Source organism: Macaca mulatta, chromosome 14 (genome assembly GCF_049350105.2).
Source record: "Macaca mulatta isolate MMU2019108-1 chromosome 14, T2T-MMU8v2.0, whole genome shotgun sequence".
NCBI classification, from domain to species: domain Eukaryota; kingdom Metazoa; phylum Chordata; class Mammalia; order Primates; family Cercopithecidae; genus Macaca; species Macaca mulatta.
The window spans coordinates 123,781,666-123,801,010 of NC_133419.1; the positions used below are offsets into that span (position 1 = coordinate 123,781,666).

Here is a 19,345-nt window from a genome sequence, read left to right on the forward strand (position 1 = left end):
TTGCCTTCGTTGCATTCCTTCACTCTAGCATTTTTCTCATTTTCACAGAGACCCAAGCTGAATCCTAGCTTTTTGACAGTCACTAATTGAGTGCCATTGAACAAATTGCTTCTCTGAGTTTCAGCAGTTTGCTCATCTATAAAATGGAATTATTTGATGGTTGTTATGGAGATTAACTTAGTCTACATATTGAGTGCCTGGGATGTAACATGACCTCCATTCATGATGGTTAGCATTCTTGTGATTACTAGAAAGGAAGGTTAAAGGGATAGGAGTGTTTCATTTGTAAAAGAAGAGCAGGATGGGAAATGCAAATGAAAGGACTCTGAAGGGTTTTTGAGTAGCAGGAGGATGTGCGACTGTGGTGTCTTATAAAGGACATGGCCTCTGAAGCTTATGGGGCCTCTCTCTTTGGGCAAGTCATTTAAACCCTCTGAGCCTCAGTTTATGCATTGGTAGAATGAGGATTGGTGCTTTGTACTTCGGGGTATGGTTGTATTACATGAAGTGTCACATACATGAAAACGCTAGCACAGTGTCTGTTACAGATAAATTAAAAAAAAATTTATTTAGAGATGGTGTCTCCCTGTGTTGCTCAGGCTGGTCTCCAACTCCTGGCCTCAAGCGATCCTCCTGCCTCAGCCTCCCAAAGTGCTGGGATTAGCAAACATGAGCCACTACACCCAGCTTGATAAATGTTTTTAAAATGTCGCTTTGTAAATTGGAGGACCCTCTTTGCTTGTGAGGCAGTTATGGCCATTACTAACATTTATTGCCTCGGTTGGTGGAAGATGCCAGGAAAGGAAACCCAGTTCAGAGGAGAAAGCCGTTTCTCATGGAAGGAGCTGCCTGAGAGTGGAAAGGGCTTTGCAAGTGCTGAGCTTCCTGTTGTTTGCTCAAATGGAGGATGCATGATCGTCTTTCAGAAAGGGATTTCTATTGGGTGGAAGGCGGGACAGAGAGATTTGTAAAAGTTTCCAACAGGTCTAGCTCTCATCTCCTGTGTCAGAAAGAAAGGAACAAGGAAGCCTGGGGAAGGGTGGAGGCCGCACAAATGAGCTGACACTCGTTATAACAAATACCATAATGGCAAACCCTAGAGCCGCTAGAGGGGTCTTGTTCGTGAGGCAGAGAGGGTGGAGATTATATACTTCAGTGTTTGTGCTAGAAGGGGGTTTGGAAATTCTGGGGAAACCACTCTTGTCTTTCAAAACATGAACTGTTGTGCCCTGTAATGGGAAGGCCCAGTGGCAACCAAGTACCAGTGATCCGCAGGGGGCAGAGGCCAGGGTCCTAGGCCCCCTTTGCAATTAGGAATTCAAGATGTAAGTATGCCTTAAAATCCTTGGGCTTGCTGAGGGTTCAAAGAGCTTTGGGCTGGGAGCCAGGCCCCTTGGCTGGAGTCCCAACTCTGCCACCAACTAGCTTTATAGTTTAAGGAAAGCCATCCTAACTTCACTGAGCCTCTGTTTCTCTCCTTCCCTCCCTCTCTTTCTTCCTGAGAGCCTTTTTCCATGGACCAGCAACACTGGCTAGGAACTTATTGGAAATTCAGAGTCTTAGGCCCCACCCTGGACTTAAATCAGAACTTGCATTTTTAACAAGCTTCCCGGGTAAATTCTAAAACTCTGAGAAGCAGGGGCTTAGATGACTTGAATAACATTAATTTATGGCACCAGCTCTAGAGTCAGACTGCCTGGGTTCACATTCAGACTTCATTGCTTACCAGCTGGGTAACCTTCAGTGAGTACATGAGCACCTCTGTGTCAGGCACTGTCCTAAGCACTAAGGATGCAGAAGTAAATGAACTAAATGATATAGACGAAGTCTTGGCTATTGCAGAGACAGGCAGTAAACAAGTACATGGCACATTCGGTCTAAAGTATGTGTTTCCCACAAAGCTCATATGTTGAAATCCTAACCCCTCAAGGTGCTGGTATTGGGAGGTGGGGCCTTGGGGACTGATTAGGTCATGAGGGCAGAGCCTTAGAAATGAAGCCCCAGAGAGCTCCCTTACCCCTTCCACCATGCGGCTGTCTATGAACAAGGAAGCAGGCCCTCACCAGACACCAAATCTGTTGTGCCTTGCTCTTGGACTTCTCAACCTCCAGAACTGTGAAAAATAAATTTCTGTTGTTTATAAGTCACCCAGTCTATAGTAATTAGTTAAGCAGCCTGAACAGACAAAGACAGAAATGTATAGGAGTGAAAAAAAAGACAGTGGTAAGTGTTAGGGAGAAAATATAACAGGGCAAAGTGATAGTGACCAGGCCGAGGCCCTGGTTAGTTGGGACGGGGGTGAGAGGGTTTCAGGAAAATGCTCACTGAGGCGGTGTTTGCACTGAAACCTGAAAGGCAAGGAGCCAGTCTTGCAGCCATCTGGGGAAAGAGCGTTCCTGGGCTAGGGGAAAACAACCGCAAAGACTCTGAGACAGAAAGCACTTTGGCATCTTCAAGGGCAGAGGCTTGGGCAGAGTCAGACTGTGTGGGAAGCTGGATGCCTGGAGAGAAGGCCTCTATTCTTAGTGATAGGAAAGCACTGGGGGCAGAGCCAGCAGCAGCAAGGAGACTAGGGGGCCCGGGGTGTGTGCAGGTAAGAGGGTCTCTGCCTCCAACCTTAGGGTCAAGAGCGTCAGCTCACGCTGCCTGCAGGGGAAAGAACAATGCGCAGTCCAGTCTATGGCTCCCCACAAAGGAATGCCACACAGCGTGACCTCTTCGGCAGAGAGGGAACCTACACCTTCTCCCTTCCAGTCTCTCCTCCAGCAGGGGGAAAACTGAGACCCAGAGGTGAGGTGCTCAGCCACTTCCCAACACCGCCACGCAGCCGGAGGAGGTCTCCAAATTGGCCTATAAACTATGATGTGTACTGTTTCCAGAGCGAGACTGAACAATTTCACAACCGTCTCCTCCCCGCCCCCGCATGTCCTTTCTCCTGCTCTCTTCCTAGGTCCCAGGCGCTCTGCAGCTCCTGCCCTCGCTCACCCCAGTGCAATGCCCTCAAGCGACTGCTTTCACCTTGCGGTAGGTATTCGTGCTCCACTGTGAGCAAGGTTAGGTTCCTCCACCTTCCTTACTATCTTCTCCCAAAACTTTTGTTTCACTTATTATCTGTACCAAACATTTTGGCAATGAATTCCATTCTGTCTGCCTTTGTTCCCCAGTTTCTCTCCTCTGTCAATCTGCTCCCCGACCAGGCTCTCAGGTCATGCACAGCACTATGTCCACTCACAGTACCAGGCAAGGAAGTTGCGCCATAAATGAAATCTGTGTTTTCTTCTAAGATCCACCCCCAACTGAGCCCTTTGAGATCCCAGGGAAAACAACACACACAGAAGAAATTGTTATAAAACCAAACCTAGGTCAGAAACATTTCATCTCATTCTGAGAAAAGTGACAGTTTGATTTCTTGTTGTCCGGGTGGGATTAATATCACAGCAGAAATCAGCTTTGTCTGAAACAGCTCCAACTCAACGGATGAACACATCCATCTCCAGGCCTGCCTGTCATTCCCTCCCCTGGGCTGCCCTTATTTTGGGCTCCCTACTGGGCATGTGACTTGGAATAGAGAGAAAGTCGACAAATATGGGTTATGCTTCTTTTAGTTCAAGGCTGCTCTGCAATCCTAGAAATACAAATGTCTTTTCGTACCTTGCTTGGTGCCTGTTATTTTAACATCTGACAGTCTGGTTTTAGAGCAAAAACATTAACAAAAGATGACACTCAGCACCCCTTTAAAAGACTTTTACAATGACTTTGACCCAGGATGACACACAGCACCAATTTAAAAGACCGAACAACTGCTTTGACCCAGGTTTGCTTTGAGATAAGCCAAGGCCCTAGAGAAGTTGTTGAAGCATCCTATGAAGAGCTGGCCAACCACTTTCTCACCTAGAGCACAGTTTCCATCACTTCTGTTTCCATCCAAGCGAGGTCATCACCACAGGGTAGCACAGGCTGGGGAACCATGAATAACTCATTTCCAAATCTGGGTTAGATTCTTGCAGCAGGGAAGGGACCTACACATTTTCCCTTCTGATCTCTCCTTGGCCAGGGTGAAAATGAGACCTAGATTCAGAGCCAGGCATCAAACAGGAAAACATGTAGTCTTGGAACACCTCTTTGGTGGCCTAATTATTTCTTCAGTTATAACTACTGAGGGTCTACTCTTCAGCAAGCGTGGTTCCTATTATATGCTTTTCCCTCTGGGCGTTTATTTCCCTTTGCTGAATCCTCAGGCCCAAGAGCACAGGCTGCTGCTGTCCTCACTCACAGTCTGGTTTATTTGCTGTCCACTGTGATACTCCAGCCCGACCTCGGCAAAAGGGTGTAGGCCAGCGAATCCAGAGAACTCCAAGTCCCTCGTAAGAACATCATCGTTTCAAAGACACAAGAAAGGCTTAACTGTGAAATCACTCGATGCCCACACACCCTCACCCAGCACTCACGCACCCTCCAGCCTTTCATTCCACTTGGACTGAATGTGGACCCATAACTCCTTTCTTCCTCGGTTTATAAACCTAAGTCTTTTGTGCCAATGTGCATCACCTGAGGTATAGAGCAAACCATCACATGTAAAATGCAAGCTTGGAAAAGTGAGGATGTCACCTCTCTCAGGTCAGATGATTCAGGTATGAATCTTCATTTCCGTAACTTCTGTCGAATGTGCCTTAAGTACTTCCTCTTCCAAAATGTTTTTCCCGCCGGGCGCGGTGGCTCACGCCTGTAATCCCAGCACTTTGGGAGGCCGAGGCGGGCGGATCACAAGGTCAGGAGATCGAGACCACGGTGAAACCCCGTCTCTACTAAAAATACAAAAAAAATTAGCCGGGCGCGGTTGTGGGCGCCTGTAGTCCCAGCTACTCGGGAGGCTGAGGCAGGAGAATGGCGTGAACCCGGGAGGCGGAGCTTGCAGTGAGCCGAGATCGCGCCACTGCTCTCCAGCCTGGGCGACAGAGCGAGACTCCATCTCAAAAAAAAAAAAACAAAAAAAAACACAACAAAATGTTTTTCCCCTTCCATGGGGATCTTGCGAAAACGTGCATTCTGGGTCAGTGCGTCTGGGGTGAGTGAGTCTGAGATTCTGCATTTCCAACAAGCTCCCTGGTGAAACCACTGTGGCTAGTCTGAGGGTCACTCTTTTTTTTTTTTTTTTTTTGATAGAGTCTTGCTCTGTTGCCCAGTCTGGAGTACAGTGGTGGGATCTCGGCTCACTGCAACCTCCATCTCCCGGGTTCAAGCAATTCTCCTGCCTCAGCCTCCTGAGTAGCTGGGATTACAGGCACCCGCCATCATGCCTGGCTAATTTTTATATTTTTAGTAAAGTTGGGGTTTCACCATGTTGGCCAGACTGGTCTCGAACTCCTGATCTCAAGTGATTCGCCTACCTCGGCCTCCCAAAGTGCTGGAATTACAGGTGTGAGCCACTGCACCTGGCCTGAGGGTCACTCTCTGAGTAGCGAGATACTCTACTACTAGGGTGACCAATTAAATGGCTTTCTTGGGACTGTCCCAGTTTTAGTACTGAGAATCCTGCATGGGCAAACAGGATGGTTGGTCACCGTATGCATGAAACAAATCTCAAGGCTTCCCAGAGGAAACAGCCTTACCTGGCAACCATCTTTCAGGGAAAGCTCACTGATATACCCACCCGATGCACTGGGGTGGGGACGAGACACAGAAGCCACAAATCAGCACAGAGCCCTACTGAGTGTGGTGGGGTGCGACTGCCACTCACAATGGGGCTCCTGGTCATGTGGGGCAGTAGGATGAGTAATGACTTAGGAGCCAGAAGACAGGGCTTCAAATTTTAATCTGACTAACTAGCTGTGGTAACACCAGAAAAATTTCTTAACCTCTCTGATCCTCATTTGCAAAATGAAAGCTGTCATCTGTCTCACAATGCTGTTTTGAAGATTAAATGTGCTAACACATGGACAAGCACTTAGCCTAGAAATCATATTTTAATTAATTCATTAATTATTAATTTTTTTGATTAATTTCGCTCCATCGCCCAGGCTGGAGTGCAGTGGTGTGACCTCGGCTCACTGCAACCTCTGCCTCCCAGGTTCAAGAGATTCTCCTGCCTCAGCCTCCCGAGTAGCTGGGATTACAGGCATGTGCCACCACACCCAGCTAGTTTTTGTATTTTTAGTAGAGATGGGGTTTCGCCATGTTGGCCAGGCTGGTCTCGAACTCCTGACCTCAGGTGATCCGCCTACCTCCGCCTCCCAGAATGCTGGAATTACAGGCGTAAGCCACCGTGCCTGGCTGAAATAATAACTTAAAAATCCCACCAAAATTTTCTGTGCTCATTGGCTGACTTGTGTTTCTTCTGCTCATGCTGCCTCGGTGATACCCAGGCAAGGTTAGAGATGAGCAGGGTGAACCTGGTGAGGCAGAAGCAAAAGAGGAAAGGAGAGGAAGAGGGCCTTAAACTCCATGCATCACGGAAGGAGCTCCTGAATTGGCTAAGAGCCCATACACAACTCTTGCCATTCTCTGCAGAGGACCTAAAAGGGTCAGAGAAGGAGTCAGTCAATATTGCTGGAAGGGCTTTGACCACTAATAAGGCTAAAGTTCAAACTAAAGCTGAAAGGAGAGGCCACATGTCCTGAAAATTACTAAGTGAAAAGTGACTCAGTCACCCTTCCCCTGAGAGGGGATTGACATGCATTCACTTGTGTGTTCACATGTTTGTTCCCTCATTCATTCATTTGGCAAGAATCCAGCACGTGCCAGCTGCTCACTGGGCTTGGTATTCCTGACAATACGACACTGTTCCCTGCTCACAGTCACCAGGAAAGACAGAGAACCCCAAACTGTACCATAACATGCCACAAGCTACTCTAAAGGTGTGGACAAGGTGCTCTGGGGGCTCAGAGGGGCCAGCACCGCTCTGTGCCTGGAGTGTCAGGAAAGCCTCTGCAGATGAGGCGGTGGATGGGAGGAAGCTGGTCAGGGCAGAAGTGGTAAAGAGGTAGCTGGTCACAGGGGATGGAAGGCAACAGCATGGAGGTCTTCAAGAACAGGTGGGGGACCGGGGACAAAGCACCACTATTAGCTTAGGCTGAGGAGAGCAAAGGCTTTCAGGAGTGGGTGCCTCACAGAGAATTTGGGAGAGTGGAGGAGGGAGAGAGAGAGGAAAAGGGGCAATACATGAAAGATGAGCTTGACGGAGTTCAGGCTGGTCTTTGTTCTTTCTCTGTCTGTCTCGTTAAGTGCCAGATCTGAGAGCAGGCCAATTTGGCGCCAGGGGAGACAGACAGAGAGCAGGAGGAAGGTCAGGCTGAGGCAGCAGCATGCAGGGATGGTCACCTGCATTCCCCAGGGCTTGGGAAGCTGCAGGGCTCCAGGAACAGGGTGTGAGAGGCAGTGGAGCAGAGAAGGAGGCTGCGGAGAGGTGGCCTCGTTTCCGGCCTCCCCTCCTCGGGGGTGGAGTGCAGGCAAGGCGGGAGCCGGCTGCCCTTCGCTACTGGTGGGAGTGGGGTGGGGTAGAGCTCCCCCAGGGGAAGGCAGATGGGGACCAGGCCTCCGCTGAAAACCCAGGCTCTGCCTGCCTGGCCCAGGACTTCATTCTGAGCGGGAATTCTAGGCTCGCAGGAATCTGGGACACCAGTTTAGCCCTCTTTAATGAGGAGAAAAATCGCACTTTACTGTTCAGGTCAGTGGGAAGAAAAAAACAAACAGATTTTTCTTCTCACCTTGAGGTTTTCCTTTCCTCCTATTTAAAAAAGAAACATAATTAAACACATCTTGAATGTGGGTGTGGGGCTCGGTGGAGTCTAGTTTTGATCAGGACAAATGACTGCCTGAAAACTGGGGGATAAGGAACTTGCAGCTCCTTGTTAGGCCAAGGTCAGGCCTCCCAGTGGCCTCCCGTCCGTTTGTGTGTCACTGTACCTATGTGGCCTGGCTGCCTCGTCATGCCTACTTCCCAGATCAGTGCTGGAGAGGGCAAATTCTCTCGCGTCTGCTGTTTTGCTCTATTCAAGCTGTACTGCCTAGGATGGAATACCTTACCTCTTATGTCTCACTTTCGTATCCTGTAATATAGGGACCGTAATACCAATCTCACAGGTTGTTTTAAGAATATAAGAAATTACTTGTCTGGAAATCCCTAGCACACTGCCTAGTCCATAGTACTTGCACAATTAAACATCACTTAACACTGAAAACAGAAACGAACCAACCAGTTATATGCCCAGGCTGAGGCAGCCTAAGTTGGCACAGGTACTCGGGGGCATGAGTCAAGAGGGTAGAACCCAGGAAAAGAAGACTCACAGCTGTGATATGCCAAGCGGCATAGAAGGGCACCTCTTTCCTAGGGCTAAATAACACAAAAAGTTGCTCTCCCAGAGCGGCTGTGGAGAGCTAGGGCACAATCTGCGAGCCTCATTTTTTTTTTTTTGAGATGGTGTCTCGCCCTGTCACCCAGAGGCTGGAGCGCAGTGGCACGATCTCAACTCACTGCTGCAACCTCCGCCTCCCGGGTTCAAATGCTCCTCCTGCTTCAGCCTCCCGAGTAGCTGGGATTACAGGCGTGTGTCACCACGCCCAGCTAAGTTTTACATTATTTTAGAACAGATAGGGTTTCACCATGTTGACCACGCTGGTCTCGAACTCCTGACCTCCAGTGATCCACTCGCCTCAGCCTCCCAAAGTGCTGGGATTACAGGCATGAGCCACTGAGCCTGGCCAGAATCTGTGAGCCCGTTGTGGACCTGGAGCAGAGCAATATTCCCCAAAGGACATTAGGGGCTCGCCTGTAGGGTGAGGAACCACAGTGGCCAAAGCCCCCAATGCTGGTGCTGACGGCCTGGTGGTCGTTGACTTCAAGCAGACCCTCCAAATACCCATGAACTGACCCTCCCCCAGAAAGGAAACTCATGATAATAACAACAGATATTCATTTACTATTTATTACGTACCAAGCAGAGCGTTAAAATTCTTATGCATCACCTCATGTAATTTTCATTAAAAAAACTCTATGACATCGTTACTAGATGCAATGGCTGATGAAAACCTGAGGTTAGGGAGGTGAAGTAACTTGCCCAAGGTCACACAATTTTGAAGCGGACAAGCCTGGCTTCCAGCAGGGTCTAGGGACCCCAGGGGCCGATTCTTACAGCGGTTGCTCCACGGTTGGTCTACGTGGAAGCCATGTGCGCCTTCCCTGCTGTTCCCTTGAAGAGTGATTGGAAATAATTGGAACTGTCATTGGAAGTAATGAGAAGTGACAGAGGTTGGGTTAGAAGGCTTATTGCTCTAAGTCTGAACGATCCCCACAAACCCAAGCCTAAATTTAAACAATGAAGTCACAAAGCAATTTCCCTCTCAGGGATTTCATTTTCCCTCTTTCCTCCCGGACCAAGAAAAGTATGACTTGGGGCTGAGTCTCTGCTTAGTACAATGAGTTTCTCCTGGAACAGAAAATTCCTCTTTGGCTTGATCCTATTCATTTTCCATGTGGAGTAATAAGATACAAACCTTGGGTGAATATATGGCCATTTTTAATTAAGAGATCCAAATTCACAGTTACACATCTTTTTCTTTCCTTTTTTCAGAAAACATCCCATGAGGGATGAGGACCTAGAGGTAGCTGTGTCGCTGGCAGGTTGTGATGAAGAATGAGACCATAACCTTCAATAGGCAAGGACACTGGGAGTCTCAATCTCTCCAGGAAGCTCCTGGCTGAATGCCAAGGATGCACTGATTAATTCTACTCCTTTCTGACGCTGATGGGTGATCCATCAACCCACCGACTGCTTATTTAGCACGATCTCAATAATGAGCAAGTGCTGTGAGGGGCACAGGGATGTCAGACACAGCCCCTGAAGACCTGCATGAGAAGAAATACACAGCAGCCAGCACGTAATGAAGCAGCTTCCTCTTTGGGACTCCTAGAATCCTTGGTACTTTCCTCCAGAATCGCCTCCTCATGTATCTGACATTCCTTGTTTGTGAATACATCTCTCTCACTGATCTGAATTCTTAGAAGGTAGAAAGGGAGCCTTTTGTGTGATCGGGGTCTCAGAGCCCAGCTAGGGGCCTGAACTCTAGCAGGCGCACCCGCTCTGTAATTGTTTTGTGTGAGAGAGCGTGTGCCTCAAGTAGGAAATGTTACAGCTTGGATGGAAGCCCTAAAGAAGATCTTAAAAGGGACATCAGTGAGCTGCTCCCGCCATCCGTGAAACAGAACGTGCTCAGAGGCTGCTCTGTAAACACCAGGAGGTCAGCTTAGCTTAGCTTTTTCATCCTCTACAGTCTCTATGCCTTCCTCCTCCTCTTCCTCCTCTTCTTCCTCCTCCTCCTCCTCTCCTTTCTTCTCCTCTGCCACCGTTGATGACCTGAACTTTCCACATCCCCCTTGCTGCCCCTCTTACAAAAACCCTCAATATTCCACACCCACTGAGGGACTATTCTGAAGATAGTTGCCCATTTTCTCTTCTCAGTATGGGCACAAAGGAAACAGCTTTCTCCCCTGCCTGCTCTTGAAACAAAGCAGCATTGAGTCTTATCACCGCCAGGCTTTGGCTGAGGCTCCACACACAGTGACCCAACTGACTGCTGCTAACAAAATAAAGCTTTCGTTTCGGCATTCTTCCCCATTTTGGTCTGTACGGTGCCAAAGGAAATAAACTTTCATTTTTCCAGAATCCAGACATTCAGATAACCAGAACTTGAAGGGGAGGAAGGTATGGTTTGCATTTTTTCTTTAGGAAACAAGTAAGTCAGAACTGTTGAAAACAGGGCTTTAAGTAGAAAGAGCAACATATTAGGTGAGTCATACCCAATCCATAAAGCTCGTCATCCACAGTCGCAGGATAGTACTAACAAGGGAAGCTCATGCATCTGACCCCAAAGCATCTGACCTCTTGAACACTAGAAGGAACACTAGTAATCCATATACAATGTATGTAGACGTAGTTCTGTTATACACAATAGTCATCCAAACACATTTGTTAACCATTGGAATGGAGTGGGGGAAGGGGATGGGTAATAAATGTTCGGCAGAACTTTCCACTTTGGAGTTTAAAGATGAAGCCTCTGCTTCAGCCTGATCCACTCTTCTTAGTAACACAGAGCCTTGATTTCAGAATAACCGTGTGTCTCCTGGTAAGTGGAAAACACATGGTTTTTGGAATCCAAAGTCCTGGGTTGGGATCCTAGCTCAGCTGTTTACTCACAGTGTATTCTAGAGAAAGAAGCTCACTTTACTTCTCTGAGCCTCCATTTATGTATCTGTAAAATGGAGTAATAATGATACTCTCAAAGAGTGATTTGAGGTGGATAAGGTATGTTAATGTACTTCGTAAACTGCTAAACCTTGTACAAATGTTAGAAATTAGTTATACTGTCATAGTATTCCCGCCCATATAATCCCCTCTCAGAGTACTACAAGTGGGCTAGTAATACATTTCATATTTCAAAATCCAACTACAAGTTCAAATCCAGGCAAGGAATCCATTAAGCTATACATTTACTAGGTGTGCTTTACATGCACATTATGCGTTAATTTTAAAAGTAGAAGAAAATGGCCGGGGGCAGTGGCTCATGCCTGTAATCCCAGCACTTTGGGAGGCCAAGGTGGGCAGATCACTTGAGGTCAGGAGTTCGAGACCAGCATGGCCAACATGGTGAAACTCCATCTCTATTAAAAATACAAAAAATTAGCCGGACGTGGTGGTGGATGACAGTAATCCCAGCTACTCAGGAGGCTGAGGCAGGAGAATTGCTTGAACTTGGGAGGCGGAGGTTGCAGTGAGTGGAGATTGCACCACTGCACTCTAGCCTAGGTGACAGAGCAAGACTCTGTCTCAAAAAAAGAAAAAAAAAAGAGCTTATGCTTACAAATAATTTTACACCATAGCCCCTCTGCACTGAAGCCTATCCTGGGTGTCCATGCTTGAGGCTGTTCTGTAGGTAACCCTGCTTAAGATGAGGTCATTTTGGTGAGTATTTCAGTTACTGAACTTCCTGGGTGAGGGGATTGGGCCATCACCCTGAACCTGAATGGTGCTCCCTGGCTAACAGTGCCACAGGGCAGTTCCAGGATGGAGGCTACTACTGTTCTCTTCCAATTAGTTCGTTGACCCTTCTTGGTTTATCATCATGTGCTACCAATTGCCATGAGTGAACAGTGCCTGAAAAAATCAATAAGCATGGTGACACCCATCTGTTCCTGATCACAACCACATCTGGACCAGCCAGAAAATTCTCAGAATTAAAAAAACTCAGAATGTTAGTGGTATAAGGAAACTTAGAGATAATGTTAATCTCATATTTCCATTTTACAAAGGAGAAAACTAAGGCTCAGAGTGGTATGATTTTCCTAGGCTCACCCAGAAAAATGATTAAGGAGCTAAAGCTATTGATTTCCAGTCCTGTTCCTTGTACACATACACCCACATCTTTGGGACTTTGGGTATTAATTCCTTTCTCCTGAATACACTAGACATACATGACACTGCAGAGTTCCTAGGACTTCCAATTACGTTGACTAAATTGAAATGTTATGACGCCTGCCTGATTTTTCAGGCAATTTCTCATATAATAAAAACCAATGCCAATTATTCAGCATTTAGCTCACTTAACTGAAGCATCACAAGAGCAGCTGTGATCTTGAAGCTTTAAGTACATGAGCTGAAAAGGAAGTAGAGACATTTTTCTATTTCAAAAATGTGTAATAGGACAAATCATGGAATTAGGGTTCCAGTCTTGGCCCTTTTACCAAGTTAGCTGTATAACCTTCGCCAAACCTCTCTCTGAACTTTGGTTTCTTCATGCTAAAAGAAGGGGTAAGTTTAGATCAAAGATTAACTTGGGTTCCAAGGAAAGGTATCAGGAGGTCTCAATGAGGTCTTAAATATTATTGGCAAACTTGAAGTATACATGTCTTTTTCTAAGAAGTGGTTTTGTGATTTTCATCAGATTCTAAAAAGGGTCTGGGACTCAAAAATTTAAGAACCATTGATTTAAGTAGTCTCTTAGTTTTCCTCCAGTTCCGGCAATCTTTGACTCTACCTTTAAAAAATATCCATCATCATTAGATACATTCATGAAATAATACTCATGTGTACCCTGCCCAGATGAGAAAAAGACAAAAATAGGATGTGACTAGATTTAAGCCTACGGGGAATATATCATTATTATGACCATCACCATTAACGTGGGAAGATGAGGGTAGGACATGGAATCCTACGGAGACCTGTCATTATCCTGCAGACCAATGGACTATGCATTCATGCCTTCTTCAAACTCACTTTCTGCGAAACCAAGCTCCTTCCCCATTCTGGCAGAAGTTTCAACAGAGAAGTCTTATTTTTAATCTGGCACTAGCACACACAAGATAACAAAATAAATTTGTATGACAAATATATTATCTGGTCCCTGTCCCTGTAATGTTCTTTGTAGAATTTTTTAAAAATAGGACTGGTCCTATTTGCATTAATAGACAAGGAAGCTCAAAGCAAGCTGAATTGGAACTGGGCTCCTCGCTATTGGGTTATCCCCCAGTCAAAGGTTAGTGATCTTCCAAATTTTTCACCTCTCTTGACCTTAAACATTTCAAATATTTTAAAAATCCAATTATCTCTCAACAAATAGTTCCCAAGTGTTTATGCAAGGTACTGAACGTGGTTCACAGGTGAAGGAGACACTGTCCCTGTCTTCACGAAGCTTCCATTCTAATGGGGTGTTAGATAAGCATTTGGAACAACATAATACAAAGTGTCATAAGACGAAGGCTGTTGGGACTCAAAGGTCCAATAGACTACTCAAAAAAAAAAAGTATATTCAGCTGGTGATAACATGGACAGGTGTATGGAGAAAGTGGCATTTGAGGTGAAACTTGGGGAATGAACATGATTTTGATCTGCAGGGGCAGGAAATAAGGAGGCAGTCTTGCTGGGGGGATTATCATAAACAAAAGTGTAGAATTAGAAAGAAGCATGGGACGTGTTTTGGGCGCATGAAGTAATTCAGGTTCCCTACTGAGTATCTGGGGGTGAGGAGAGGAAGAGCTGTGAATGACATGTAAAGTCTTTGATGTCAGAATGAAGTGTTTGTACTCAACACTAAAAGCAATGAGACTACTAAAGGTTTTTGGAAGAAAGGAGAAAAACCATAGAATTACAGAAATTTTGAATTCAACATTCCCCCACCCCTATGCCCATTGTACAGATAAGGGAGTCAGAACAAGAACCTGGAGAGGTTGCCAGACTCTTAAGTCCCAGCTTCGTGCATTCTACCAGCGGCCTCACAGGGTTACTTGGGTAGCAGTGTGCAGAGTGGAGGAGAGAGGACAGGCAGGGCAGGAATGTGGCAGCTGCTATAGTCGTCAAGGAGAGAAGTTAAGGTGGCACAGTGAGGACCGGAACGTTAGGGGAGTGGGGCAGGATAGTGGGTCAGAAGAGGGGCTGAGCCGGAGCCCCTTCTCTCTTCTCCTTGGGGCTCAGAGCACTACTTGTTCATTCACATCAGAGAGGCGGGTTATTTGACCTCACTCATTGGAAGGTGCAGGAAGCACGGAGTCAACTGGCCCACAGTTCAGACGATGAAGACTCTCCACCCTCCCAGCCCTTGTTTGATACTCTGCAATCATTAGAAAAAGATACGCCAAAAATCATGCCAGCCATGATCAGAAGCAGCCCTGGAACTGCCCCTTTAAAGGACCAGTATGATGATTTCAGGACTCAGACAACTTGGTGTGTTTTCTTTCTGGCTTTGCTGAACAGTGTCCAAGCATTCCATGGCTCCAAACCACTTCTTAAACAAGGACAGGTGCTCGAACAGTGTGACTTTTGTTTCCCTTTCCCAGACCTCTCTCCTATAGGTCACGCTGACATCTTACATTCCATGAAGAGGTTGGTGAGATCAAAGAGCCAGCCAGGTGTGGTAGAGGGTAAGCGCTTTGAGGATCTCTGCAGCCACAGGAGGCTGGAAAGCAATGCGCTTTAGGAAGCTCTCTCTAGAGGCAGGTAGCCTGCACCCAAATTCCATCCCTCGTAATTATGAGTGTGTGGCCTTGAGCAAGTTACCTGGCCTTTTTACACCTTGGTTTCTTCATCTGTAACATGAGGGTAGCCAACAGGGATGGCTGGGCAGTCAATAGGCTTGGTGTGAAGAACAAATGAGTTACCAAGATAGCACATATAAAGTGTTCAGTACAACAACGACTATTAGCTGTTTTTAATAACGCAGCTCTGAAGTTTCATTCAACTGAAAATCTGGTGATTGGTAACTTAGTGGTAGAGTCCAGTAAAGGGAACAAAGGTGCCATCCAGCTGTGCCAGATGCGCACAGGAACAGTATTGCAATATTTGGCTAATGTCTAAAGGAGTTTAGAAAATAACCCCTCCCCACCTGCCCTATTTGAGCAATAGTTTGGCTTAGCCCACCTCTTTCATTTCTCTAACTTGAGTGATTATCAGCCTGAGGCTGGCCTAGATGGGTATGCATATAGTTTAGTTGGTTTGTAAAGTTTCAAAAAAGACAGAGCACTCTAGCCACGTATTTCAGGGTTTGGTGGTTCTTCTAGACACCAGCCTCCTTCAAACCTCTGGTGTTGTAGGCTAGAAGGGACTTAGGAACCATCTAATATTCTCTTTCCAGAGCTAAAGACATAGAAGCCCTGGATAAGGAGTAAGTTGTCTGAGGCCACCCAGCTAGTCAGTTTAAAACCAGGACTAGTTCTCCCGTGGCCTGGTGTTCAGGGTAGTGCTCACTCTTGACCACACCTGGCTGGCTCTTTGATTTTCGGATCTCCAGCTAACTGTTGGGCCTGTCTCCAGTGGATCCCACGCTTCAGCGTGCATAGTATGACATGCCCTTTGCTCTCCGTGCCTGCCTTTCCTGCCGTGGCGCCTCAGATATTCCCAGTCCCTCCTGTGGGCTCCTACCACCCACATCCCTGATGTCCTCTCCTGCAAACCTGCCTCTGCCTAAGGGCCTATGAGGCCCCAAGGATCCTGCCTGGGGGACCCCAGGAAGGGACGCTCAGGAGGACTCTTCCCTTTGCTCCGGAGCCTGTTTCAGGAAAAAGTGATGCTTGCTCATTTCCCTCTGTTCTGGCTCCTCTGCTCCGTTTTTTCCAAGTCTTCTTCACTCTCTGTGCTCCGTCTCCCCCAGCCTTGCCCTTCTGTTTCACATTCCTGTTCTCCTCCTTTTCTCTCTCCTTCCCAACCCGTACCCTTTCCCCTTTTCCTTCTTTCCCTGGGTCACTTGGGGCATTTGCATCTTCCTGGTGCTCCTTGGGCCCTGCCCTTTTTCCCTCTCCCCTTTCCTCTCCCACCCTGCCTGTCCCCCACTCTGCTCACCCTTTAACACATCTGTTTCTAATTTGAGCCTCGGAGGCGCCTGTTTGAAACAACAACAAAAAACCCCCACCCTCAGGAACCTGACCCAAAAATTCCTGGATAAACCTTCCCTCCACCAATTCTCCACTTTCCCCAGATACACGAGAAACTAAACACCGCCCTAAAGAGGACCCTCCACATCAAACGACTCCCCGAGTCTGTTCAAGGGCCCAGATGTGCGAGACAATCTCGATGGCCGACTGGGCGGCCCTCGGTTGCCAGATGTGCTCCTCCGTGGCCAGGAGGCAGGGACGGAAAAGCCGGCTCGCTCCAGGGGCTGCGGGGACACTCGGGTCAGAAGCAGCGTCTTTCCCGGACGCAGGGCTGCGTTTGCCCACGGCCATCCAAACTCCCGCCCTCCCAGAGGCACTCACCTAGCAAGAGGAGGAGGAGGAGGGACATCCCGATTCCCGGACGCGGGAGCTTCCCCGCTCAGCCGCTGCCTGGCTCCGGGGCGGCCGGGCGCCTCCGACGGACCTCGGGCGAGCTGGGCGCGGCGCCTCGGGGTGCGCGCTGGGTGGCTGCAGCCATGTGCCGGGCGGAAGCCGGCCCCGCGCCCCGCGCCCCCGGGAGCAGATGGGCTCCCGGCGCTCGCCCCACCAGCTCGCGCCGGGACAGGAGCCGGGACCAGGGTCAGGGAGGGAAACGCGAGGCGGAAAGGCGCTACCGCTTCGTGGAACACTTTTCCCTGTTTGGAAAGAAAAAGGAGTGAAGAAAGAGAGAGGGGGAAAAAATTCAGCTGGAACCACATGGTTGCCTCCTACCGCAGCCCCTCCCTCGCTCTCTCGCTGTTCCCTCCTTCCCTCCCTCCCTCCCGCGCAGCGTTTGGGGTTAGCGGTGGGGGCCGGTGGGGGAGAAGCGTGAGCTGACCGGGCAGGGAGGGCCAGGGGAGACTTGGGGCCGTGCAGAGGCGGGTGGGTTAAGAGGCGCCGGGCGTAGGATTGATTCTGTGCAGGGGGCATTGGTGACACCTCGGCTGAGAGCCCGTGGACGAGGCCTTGTCCGTTCCTAGAGCTCTGCTCTCACTTTGTCCTCTCCACTTCTCTCTCGCTTCTTTTTTACTCTCATTTCTCTCTGCTTCCCTGTCTCTCACAAATCTGACATTTCTCTCTTCCATCTCTTCGTCTCCAGGTCTCCTTATTTGCATTCTTGCCTCTCCCTCCTCGTCTCCTCATGCCCTCTCCCCTCTGTACTCTGCCCTCTTCTCGCCTCTCCTCTCCCTCCCCGTCTGGTTCTGTTAGTGTGAAGCCACCAGACTGACCAGGCCGACGGCGGGGGGCAGAGGTAGGCAGCGAAGGCAGCCAGTGCCCGGCTGGCCAGGGCTCTTCCCACCGACTGCCTCATGTGGCACCCGGCGACCCCCCTTGGCCTGGCTTTCCCGGGGCCTTTCGCGTTCGCTCGCTTTCTGCTGTCGGTATTTGCAGCAGCGCTCCTTCAGATCCCGAAAAGAGGTAGGCTAGCCAGCACCCAGGGGAAGGGGACCCACAGCTCGGTGGAAAGAGGTCTATTGAGATGCTTTGCAGCAAAGTGCTCTGCACGTGGCCCTGGCCAAAATGTGCACCACCCCCTTTCAGAAAGAACAGCAGGCAGAGGGAGCAGAATCCCCCTGGCTCCGTCACCCGGCCCAGGAGGCTCACGGAGGGCAGGAGGCTGGCGGCCGGACTGGGGCGGACAGTGGGTTCCGCGGAACCGAGCAGCCCAGCCCCAGGGTCGGCCCCTGGGAGTCTGCTCTTCACTGCCCTGCTGCTCAGCGGCAGCGGGAGGCGGCGAGACCAGGAAAGGCTGCCTGGACCTCCTGCCCCGACCTTGTGCCCAGGGCCTCTCAGAAACTCTGGTCCCTGTCTCTGAATGCCCCTGGAGGGTTTCTCCCTCAGCCGCCCGGAGGCATGAGGACGCAATCGCTCACCTTCGGCCTCGCCTGAGCCCAAGGTGGAAGCTGGGGCCAGCGCTCTTGAGAAGAAAGATGAACCCCGCCAGGGCCGGTGGGCTGCCGAGTCACACATGTGCAATGAGATGCAAATGTGTAATGAAAACCCGTCCCATTTCGCAGACTAGGAAAGCAAAGGCCTGGAGAGGTTATGGAAGTTTCACAAGGTCACTCAGAGGATTTGCAAAAGCAGGGGCTGTTCCTAGGGCTCGCGGATCAGCTGGAGCGTTGCTTTAGAAGAATTGCAGCATTTTCCACCCCTCACCCCTTCAATAGCGATGTGTTAGGCATCCACACTGTGCCAGGTGCTTCACCTAAAAATGTTTAAGTGTGGGGGGAAAAAAAAAAAAAGAAAAAGTGTAGGTGTGAGGGCACAAAGTGAGTAGAACTTGGAAGCTGGCATTTGAAAAAATCTGGAAGGAGTATGTCATGAACACCAGCTATGGACCCAGGATCATATTATTGACTTTTTATATCATTCTTATTATACTGCTCAGGGATAGTCATTGAAAAAAAATCACCATCCCTTAGCATAAATAGGAAGACAAGGAAGCTATAACTTAGGCCTAAGTGTCTTGCCCCAGATCACAAAATATTAAAATGCTTCTATTCCAATATTAATATTCTAATATTTAAAAATATTATTTTTTATATTGAGAGGTGTTTAAAAGGTCTCTGACTCCGAAGTAACTTTATTTTCCATTTTATACTAATGGTCTAACAGGGGAAATAGATACATTCACAACTATAATTTGTAAATGAATATATTGAAAAAAGCCGCCACTCTTTTTTTTTTTTTTTTTTTTGAGACAGAGCCTCACTCTTACCCAGGTTCGCTGCAACCTCTGCCTCCTGGGCACAAGTGATCCTCCCACCTCAGCCTTCCAAGTAGCTGAGACTACAGGCTCACACCATCATGCCCGGCTAATATTTGTATTTTTTGTGGAGACTGGGTTTCGCTGTGTTGCCCAGGCTGGTCTCAAACTCCTGGGCTCAAGCAATTCACCTGACTCAGCCTCCCAAAGTGCTGGGATTACAGGCATGAGCCATCCTCAGCCAA

General features: G+C 48.5%; 1 protein-coding gene and 1 long non-coding RNA gene across 2 annotated transcripts in view; one reads left to right on the forward strand and one right to left on the reverse strand.

Annotated features, from left to right (window-relative positions):
• CLMP (CXADR like membrane protein) overlaps positions 1 to 18,636 on the reverse strand; it is a 127,583-nt gene extending 108,947 nt beyond the window's left edge. The window contains exon 1 of the mRNA XM_001108111.5: positions 16,733 to 18,636. Coding sequence (XP_001108111.1) covers positions 16,733 to 16,760 — 28 coding nt within the window. The 5' untranslated portion in view covers positions 16,761 to 18,636. The remainder of the gene's footprint in view (positions 1 to 16,732) is intronic.
• LOC114672429 (uncharacterized) lies at positions 1,993 to 10,600 on the forward strand. The gene is made up of 2 exons (XR_003722816.2): positions 1,993 to 3,024; positions 9,567 to 10,600. It is a non-coding gene; the product is annotated as an uncharacterized LOC114672429 (long non-coding RNA).
• Positions 18,637 to 19,345: the final 709 nt, after the last annotated feature.